This window comes from Poecilia latipinna, unplaced genomic scaffold (genome assembly GCF_001443285.1).
Source record: "Poecilia latipinna isolate Pla-1442-1.1 unplaced genomic scaffold, P_latipinna-1.0 Scaffold753, whole genome shotgun sequence".
Taxonomy (NCBI): domain Eukaryota; kingdom Metazoa; phylum Chordata; class Actinopteri; order Cyprinodontiformes; family Poeciliidae; genus Poecilia; species Poecilia latipinna.
In genome coordinates this window covers 74,146-83,718 of record NW_015113369.1, presented here as the reverse complement: position 1 = coordinate 83,718, position 9,573 = coordinate 74,146, and the positions used below count along the sequence as shown (strand labels likewise).

Genomic DNA, 9,573 nt, shown 5'->3' with positions numbered 1-9,573 from the left:
AAGCTCATACATTGTGATTGATCACAAACTACTGGTCTATTACTGAAACAGTAGGTATTGGCCAGAAGCAATTTTTTTTTCAGCAACACCTTACTGCTGAGATGAAAATATGTCTGGGTGATTATCTGGGTGTCTATGTGTGCTATGGACACAAACAGAAACATATACTCTAATTATTTTTTGTTCATCACAAGTAATGTTAAGACAGTCGCCAATGCTGTCACATATTACATGTTTCTAATATTGTACACCCCTGCTCCCTATGAATTTTCAGGGAATCTCGAAAGTATTCACTGCACTTCACCTTTTCCACCTTTTGCTATGTTGCAGCTTTCTTACAAATTGTGTTAAACTATTTCCTTTCCTTAAAATTCTAAGCACAAATACTTCATTATGACAATGTGGAAAAAAAGTTATAGCTTTTACCTAATACTTTGTTGAGACATTTGTGCACAGCCATTTTATGATCTTTCCAGAAATGTTCAATCAGATTCAAGTCTAGACTCTGACTTGGCCACTCGAGGACATTCACAGAGTGATTCTGAAGCCTTTGAGATCTTGACCATATCCTTTGGGTCATTGCCATGCTGAAAAATAAACCGTTTCCCCCAGTCAGAAGTCGAGGTACTCTGGAGCAGGTTACATCACTGCATACATCTTTCCCAGTATCCTGACTAGTCGAACAGTCCCTGCTGCTGCAAAACATCCCCATAGCTCGATGCTTCCACCACCATATTTCACTTTGGGAATGGTATGAGCCACGCATGGTTTCCTCCAAACATGATGCCTGGCATTCACAGCACAGAGTTCAATCTTTGTCTCATTAAACCTGTTTGTCAGGAATGTTTTCCTGTCCCCCTGGAAAGCTGGAGCTCTGACAGAATAACCGTCGGGTTCTTGGTCACCTCGCCAACTAAGATCCTCCGATTGCTCCGATTAGACGGCCGGAGAGCTCTAGGAAGAGTCCTTGTGGTGCCAGACTTCTTCTATATTCAAATTATGGAGGCCAATGGTCACATTCTTGATAGCAGCATAATTTTTTCAGTCTTGTTCTGAAGGACAGAATTCACATACAATTCTGTTTGACCTCTGACCTGCAGTGTGAACTATAGGTCCTTGTAAAGACAGGCGTGTCTTTCCAAATCAAGTTCAATCCATTTAAGATGTAGAAACATCTCAGATGATCGATCAGTGGAAACGGCTCAATTTGAGCGTCATGAGTAAGACTGAATAGTTATGTAAATTTGTTTTCTTGGTTTTCTATTTTTAATAAATTTTCTACATTCTCGTAATGGGATAATTGTGTGCAGAATTTAGAGGGAGGAAATAGATTAATCCAATTTGAATAAGTCTGTATCAAAATGGGCATGAAGTGAAGAACTGTGGATATTCTTTGGATGCACTGTCTTGCACTGCATTTGTGAAGTGGGGTATGGAGAGGATCATCCTGTGGGTCTGAAATTAATCTTCCTCATATATTGGCTATATTCATGTATAACCATCAGGTGATGTTGATTTTTGTCTAGTACATTTTCTAGTCTAGCAATCTCCATGTCATTTAATACCTGTAACCAGGAAAAGACCACAAGAATCAGACAAGAACTTAGTTTAGTTTAGTTTGTCAACTTTATTGGTACTGAATGACAGGGGATTTCTACTGCAACCTAAAGTTTGAACACAGTTAAGTTTTCCTAGTAATGCTATTGAGTCTATGTGGGGGTATTGGTTACTTGTAGTTTGTTCCTTTCATAGTTTCATTTTGGCAATGACTTCTTGACTTCACATCTTCAGGCATCCTCGTCGGCCTCCTCCTCAAACTCGCCCTCCTCCTCAGCAGTGGCATCCTGGTACTGCTGGTACTCTGACACCAAGTCGTTCATGTTGCTCTCCGCCTCGGTGAACTCCATTTCATCCATACCTTCACCTGTGTACCAGTGGAGGAAGGCCTTGCGCCGGAACATGGCTGTAAACTGCTCAGAGATGCGCTTGAATAGCTCCTGGATGGCTGTGCTGTTGCCAATGAAGGTGACGGCCATTTTAAGACCACGGGGTGGGATGTCACAGACGGCGGTCTTCACGTTGTTGGGGATCCACTCGACGAAGTAGCTGCTGTTCTTGTTTTGCACATTTAGCATCTGCTCGTCCACTTCCTTCATGGACATGCGACCGCGGAACACGGCGGCCACTGTCAGGTAGCGGCCATGGCGTGGGTCGCAAGCAGCCATCATGTTCTTGGCGTCGAACACCTGCTGGGTGAGCTCTGGAACTGTTAGGGCACGGTACTGCTGGCTGCCCCTGCTGGTGAGGGGAGCAAAGCCAGGCATGAAGAAGTGCAGACGAGGGAAAGGCACCATGTTTACGGCCAGTTTGCGGAGATCGGCATTGAGCTGGCCGGGGAATCGCAGGCAGGTGGTGACGCCGCTCATGGTGGCGGACACCAGGTGGTTAAGGTCACCGTAGGTGGGTGTTGTCAGTTTCAGGGTACGGAAGCAGATGTCGTACAGGGCCTCGTTGTCAATGCAGTAAGTTTCGTCTGTGTTCTCTACCAGCTGGTGGACTGACAGGGTAGCATTGTATGGCTCAACCACTGTGTCTGAAACCTGCAGATAAACAACTTTTATTCAGTCTTATGATCTCAGAATAGGGAACCTACGGCTAATCAAACTAAATTTAAATCCCAAACAGATCATATGCCATCACAAGGACCAGTTACCTTGGGGGAAGGCACCACACTGAAGGTGTTCATGATCCGATCGGGGTACTCCTCACGGATCTTGCTGATCAGCAGGGTTCCCATTCCGGATCCTGTTCCCCCACCAAGAGAGTGGGTAAGCTGGAAGCCCTGCAGGCAGTCGCAGCTCTCTGACTCTTTGCGGACCACATCCAGAACAGAGTCCACCAACTCAGCTCCCTCTGTGTAGTGACCTTTGGCCCAGTTGTTTCCAGCACCGCTTTGGCCTATGGAGAAGATAGAAATTGAGGTGTTTTTTTTCTTGATGCTTTAGTATTTATTCATAAAATAGTAAGATTTATTATGTTTCTACTCACCAAATACAAAATTGTCAGGTCTGAAGATCTGTCCAAAGGGCCCAGACCTCACAGAGTCCATAGTTCCAGGCTCCAGATCCACGAGAATGGCTCTCGGTACATATTTACCTCCTACACAAGAAAGAGAAGAAGACAATGGAAGAGGAAGAGCAAAAGAAACAAATCAGCTCATTTTTTAAAAAAAAAGAATAAAAGTTGTTATAAGCTTCTGACATTACCAGAGAGAATGAGCTATAAAATGTTTAATTAAATAGTTTTTAAGAGGGAAGCTGACCTGTGGCCTCATTGTAGTAGACGCTGATCCTGTCCAGCTGCAGGTCACTGTCTCCATGATAAGTGCCTGTGGGATCAATGCCGTGCTCATCGCTGATCACTTCCCAGAACTGCAGACACAAAATGGAAGTGATCACATGACTGTTACTTTTAATAAAAAAAACCACTTCATATAACCATGTGGTTTATGAAACTGGGGCATTTAAATGGCTAAAACAGCAGTGGGATTGCATTTTTTTTTTGCAGGCTGATGGTTAGGCCAAAATCCCCCCCAACTTCCCTTTTAAGAGTGTCAGATCAAAAGCATTTCCTGCAACGCAGCTGTTAATATTTCTACAGCCGCCAGCTGATGACACTGCAGAACGCAGCTCTTTCACATGTAAAATATGATGGAGGTGCAGCACAAAGGAGCTATAGATCACTCTGCACGCCATACTGCGAATAAACTTCATTTGCATCCAGTTGCTCAACACGGGAGGACAGTGACCGTCTGTATTCAAGTCTTGTTCGCCCTTTTTAAAAAGACCGCATTCAAGATCTTTAAAAACAAACCCACACAAAAATCAAGTGTGATTATGCAGGCGATTATTGGCTTTGACCGTATTTTCAAACATTTTTTCACTTTTAATTTATTTATGTTTTATTATTTTAAAATGTATTTATCAAAATTGTGATTTCTTTTGTATGGATCAGCTGTATTGTGGGCAAGCAGTTACTTTGGGAGTCAGCGGTGGAATGCAAATCATGACATTTGAATCGATGCATGGCAATCAGTAATGCCTTCAGGAGCAAAACGAGGCCCAATAAGGTCGAGAAGAACAAAAGACCGCACCAAACAAAACAGAAACAGAGATGAGGGAACTGATGCAAGGCTGACGGTGACACAATAGATGGCTATCAGCAAAGATGAAGAATCACAGTGAAAGAATGAGGACAATAAGCAGGAAAAAAATGCCACACCCTGACCCAGATCCCTGCAATGTATGCATTCAGCATTTCTGTCAATCACAGAAGCTGGACATCTGAGTCAATGGATCCCGAGGGAATGGAAACAAATAGAGATCTTATCTGAAAGGGCAGCAGTCGTTGTTTTATCAGCTTAGTCAAACAAAGAGCAAAAATAGTGAATTCAGGTGAATAAACATTTACTTGATTACCTGTCCAACCTTATTTAAGCAACAAGTATAAGAAAAAGATGAATACTGATTTTAAGCCGTGTGCATTAGTCATAAGCAGTCTACAGAGACAATGCAAGCAGATGCAGATTAAAGCAATTGCCTCTGCATCCACTGTGCATCAGCTGTTTCCTCCAGTCTTCCCCCACCCTTCTCTTAATTTGGTTATGGAAGGAAAGACATCAATTACAAAGGAGGGCCTGGCTCTCCAGGACATAAGCACCTCTGCCAGTACTGCATCATGACTATAATGATGCATCCTTTTAAAATCCAGCCTATTGCTGTAATGCAGTCTTGAAGATTAGAAGTAAACATATGAAATGATCAGCTGTAACATAAAGAAACGATAAGACAGCCATAATAACAGGCCAGTAAGCTCTTGTTGCAGAATACAACTGTTAGAGAAAGACTGAGTGGATGATGAATTGATTTATTGGTTCCCATTCAGACTGTGCTGACATCCCACCACTTGTGAAGAGATAATTAGGTCAAATACATCAAAATATGTGCGTAGATCATCAACAACTACTGCACATGTTCATTATGATGGAGGCTTTTAGACAATATCAGTAATACTTAGAAATTCCCTTTTGCCTCAGACAATTATTCATGCCACACCCTTCCACTAGATCCCTTTCTAGACCTCTTGAACTGGAGTCTGCCTCTACACAGCCTGGGGAATCTAAAAAAAAAAAAAAAAACCTGATCAATAAGAGCTATTAATCCAGATAGGGAGGAAGAGGAGAAGTACTAGGCCTCTCCTCCAGACTCCCACTCATTGTCTGAAATACCAGTCATATCTGCCTTTGGGAGACAAAGGAAGGCAGACTGGTCTGACTGAGGGGGGCTGTGACATCTAGAGAACAGACTTGTGTAACCTCTTTCTTCTCCTCTTCAACAATGTCTGAGGATAAGCTGAAGCTAAAGTGTTGGGAAGGCGGACACGCCCGGTGTTGTGTGTGTGTGTGTGTGGGGGGGGACCCCGTCGAGACATCAAGACCCCCGGTATACCGTTATATCAATGCACAGACCCTCCCACCAGTTACCGCAGTGCACAAGATTCAACTGGAAAATCACAAAGAAAGATCTGCTGGTGTAACTTAATGAGTGATAATATATGCACTGAAAATAAATAGTTATATTCACAATTCACAAAAAAAAAGGTCTTTGTATGAGCTAAAACTGAATATATTAAATAAGAGGAGGGTTGGTTTTAGTAGAGGAAATGCTGTGTTCTCTTACCTTGGCGCCGATCTGGTTACCGCACTGGCCGGCCTGGATGTGCACAATTTCCCTCATTGTGGAAGTGAAAGTTTTCTCAGATAAAGAGCGAGGAGAGGTTGCTAATACAGCACGAGGAGCCGACTGGTGCCACAAGAGCTCGCGCTGGACAATGGATTTATAAGGCTGGAGCGTTTCCAGGGGAGGTGGGGGTCGCGGATACACCCACATGCAGCGGCTCCACAGCGCCGATTGGCTGCGAAGGACAGGCTGGGGGAGGAGAAGGGGATCTGGGCAGGGAGGAGCGACGATGTTGCAGATCAGGGAGTGGAAATGAAAAAAGGAGATTGACCAAAATTTTGCCAGCTGGTGTCCAGAAATATTTCTTACAGCTGTTTTCTGGGTCAGCCATGGCAAATCATCTCGTATCGCCTTCGTTATAGGAAACAGATGGCGGGCATTTCCGTGTCCAACTGGGGGGAAATGGGGACAATTTCACTCAAGTCCTCTTCAGTATGTGTTCAGGGGGAAAAAATCTCACTACCAGATCAGTTTTACTGATTTTGGAAGTCAGATTTAATGCCCTCAGTGTGTCCAGATGGAGCATACATTATGTGCATTTTCTTCCCTTGCCTCATCCAATTGCCTATTTGCTTCTGAGTGCAGGGAGAATGCCAGAAAATAGTCAACCCTCTATTAAAAAGCCTGGATGTAAATGGATGAGATCATTTTTAAAGGAAACTATCGGGCAGCTGTAGAGCTGTGAACAATGCGGCTACATGCAGGACGCCAATGGGAGAAAAAATAAATGGATTTAAAGACGGGCAATAATATACACTATTCAGCTAGAGACAGAGGTTTACACACATTCATCATCAGCGGTAGTTTTTATAAGAGCAATATGGATCATTGTCTATGGTGGCAAGGCCTTGGAAGGTGGGGATAGAATAACTTGACAAAAAAAAAAAAGCTTTTGGGTCTATCCCCAAGCAAATTTTTCATTTCTTATGTGCTTGTCCAGTCAAAAATATATAGATACACCCCATCAAAAATTTGAATAAATATCATAACTTGCAGATGTACCATACCTTCTTTTGTTTAATTGTTTGCGATTAGCAAGCTTCTCGTATAATTGTGGCTGCTCCTCTTTGTAGAAGCGGCACAGGTCATTTAAACTGATATTTATTTTTCTGCCACAGTCCATAGCTGTAAGCATAATCTACATATTTTCAGCATGAGTGAGTCATGTCAGAACAGTTAATTGTGTCACAGTTTCATTATTTAGTCCAACCTGCTGAAAAGAAATTAGTCTTGATGTTTAACAATTCGGAAAACACCAATATTTCTCATTAAAGTTCTTTAATGTATCATTGTTGCACCTTAGTAACAAACAGGTCATTAAAAGACCAAAAATAAATATGAGATTCATGACAATAACTTAAGTGATTCTTTAGTGCTGGAGGTTCTTTGTTTATTTACAACAATATTATCCAAATTTAAAAGTCATAATATTTTGCACATTCTTACTTTATTATGTTTAAATTTGAAGAGAAAATCACTATATAAGGGAATGAATGAAGTTTTGGGAAAGCAGTAGACTGCTTTGTCAGCAAGCAGCTTATGCTTCAAGCCATCAGAGAGCAAAGTCAGTAAATGTCAACATGTTTCAAACCACATAAAACTGCTTTAGAGAACTGAGATTATATCGCTTAGCGGCTGATAGTTCAGACAGAGATCATCATTGTTTCTACAGCTTACAGGTCATATAAATGAAAACCTGCTCATCATTTTGCTCGGTGATGTTCTGCTGGGAAAAATATGGCCGCACAAATAACATTCAACCACCTCCAGAAGGAAACACAAAGTCTGAGATTTTAACCCAGCCTGTAAGGTAACCTGAAACTGTTTTTTAAACCTGACAACGACTTCTCTGTTCTCCAACAGCCTCCACAGTCATCAGACCACAACTCACTAGAGCACATTTGGTCTGTGGGAGAAGCTTGTGACAAATCCACAGCTGATCTGATATGGGAACAAAATTTCATAAAAATGTTTGAGTCACCTTGTTAAATACATGACATCAACGATGAAGTCTGTCCTAAAGTCAAATGGGGCTCCATCATGTTTCCAAGAGGGTGTGCCTAATAAAGTGGCCAGTTATTGTGTGGCAGCAGGGTGTCCCAAGTGTGGCCCAGGAGTCATTTGTGGCCCTTGAAATACATTTGTTAGGCCCCTTTGAGCAATTCAAGAATGGTCCAAATGTGGCCCAGCAGAACATGCAGTGGATGCAGATGCACTCTTATTAAAAATGTTTCGGAAAAATTTTACATAGAAAATTAAATCTGATTAAAATGGCATATGTTTGGTACATTATAAAGTAATTAGCTACGTTTGTTCCTTTAATTTTAGTGTAATTGTGAACAGAACCACCAACATCCAGCAACTTATACTCCAAAACAGTCCCAGTCAGTCAATGTTGCTAAATATATCTGTAATGAAGGCGAACAAAGAGTGACCCAAATCCTATTCTTAGATAGTTTTGTTCTCAGCCAATAAAACAGAAAGCATTCAACTTCCTGAGATTAGAAAAAAATATGCATTTCCATTAATAAGGTGAAGTGCAAGAGTGTTTTTATTTTTATTCTTTAAAATCACAGTTTTGTTTGCTTATTTAAAATGCAAAAATAATCATTAAAAAAATCCCAGTAAAATTACTATATTTTTTAAATTTATAAAATAGAGACATCATTTTGTGGTTTGACTTATCCCCACAGAACAGGACAGGTCCAAACTGTACCAAACTATTGAGTCTGCAGGGCGGATCATTAGAGCCGACAGTCGTTCCATCCAGGACTTGTACAGGTCAGGTCAGCAAAAGGCCAGGTAACATATATCCCAACCCCACACATCCTGGACACAAATTCTTTAGACTTTTATCTTTAGGTCGGTGCAAAGAGCTATTTACAAAAACCAGACGTCACAGAGACTGTTTTCTTCCCCCAGGTTGAACAACTGATGAACACAATGAACTCCAGAGTAGCCTGCTAACTCTGTGACCCTTAAAAAGACGTAGTTAATTTGGCCGAATACTTGAAGTTTGCTTAGAGTAAACTATATTTTACATACTTAACAGCATAGTGAAACACATTTGGCTTGTTCTGTAAAGTATATAGAAAAGTTCAAGAGTAAACAAATCAAGACTTATACTTATAGATTAAATCTGCTATAATAAACTAAAACATGAACCACACTTATATGCCTAAATTAGACTATGTGCATATCTTAATCTATATTTTTGTAAACTTAAAATTACCTTATTAAAGTATAATTAATACAAACTTTTGTAAACTTATTAGTGTGTTTTCTAATACACCCCAGGTACATGGTATGTAATACTTTCTGTGCTTTTATTTATGTTCTAGTAATAAAATTAACTTATACTTTTTGCTCAGAGGAAACAAAATACAGATATTGCACTACCACAAAATGAACACGTCTGTATATTTTCACTTTATTCTTAACTTTACTCCCTCTAATGTTTATCTAATTATGCGTAATGTCTGTATTATGTGAGCAACTGGAAGTCGAGTCAAATTCTTTGTTTGGTCACACTTTATTTCTAAATTGGGAAAACATCTTTGGTACAAAAACAAAGAAAAAAATGAGGAACAGAACACAGAATGTGAAATAAATACAGTGGTACAAATAATACACTTTATGATAACTTCAAATTATTCAATGACCGACAAAATTTTACTTAACCAAAGCTAATAAAAACCTTTAAAAAAAACCTTGCTTGTGCACAGATCCAGACCAGCTTCGCCACAAGATGGCGCCAGTCAAACGGGGCGTGGTG

The 9,573-nt window shown here is 40.8% G+C and overlaps 1 protein-coding gene across 1 annotated transcript; it reads right to left on the bottom strand.

Annotated features, from left to right (window-relative positions):
- Positions 1 to 1,603: 1,603 nt before the first annotated feature.
- tubb5 (tubulin, beta 5) lies at positions 1,604 to 5,897 on the bottom strand. The gene is made up of 5 exons (XM_015045912.1): positions 5,739 to 5,897; positions 3,323 to 3,431; positions 3,049 to 3,159; positions 2,714 to 2,958; positions 1,604 to 2,600 (listed from the first exon to the last, which is right to left on the bottom strand). Exons 1-5 carry the CDS (start codon positions 5,793 to 5,795, stop codon positions 1,788 to 1,790), a joined length of 1,335 nt encoding a protein of 444 aa, XP_014901398.1. The 5' UTR covers positions 5,796 to 5,897; the 3' UTR covers positions 1,604 to 1,787.
- Positions 5,898 to 9,573: the final 3,676 nt, after the last annotated feature.

What these genes read in the sequence shown, in the direction of transcription:
- tubb5 (XM_015045912.1), bottom strand. Translation starts at nt 5,795, where the DNA reads ATGAGGGAAATTGTGCACATCCAGGCCGGCCAGTGCGGTAACCAGATC. An exon ending in GTAACCAGATCGGCGCCAAG is followed by an intron (nt 3,432 to 5,738) that starts GTAAGAGAACAC and finishes TTGTGTCTGCAG; the next exon opens with TTCTGGGAAGTGATCAGCGA. An exon ending in CTACTACAATGAGGCCACAG is followed by an intron (nt 3,160 to 3,322) that starts GTCAGCTTCCCT and finishes TTTCTTGTGTAG; the next exon opens with GAGGTAAATATGTACCGAGA.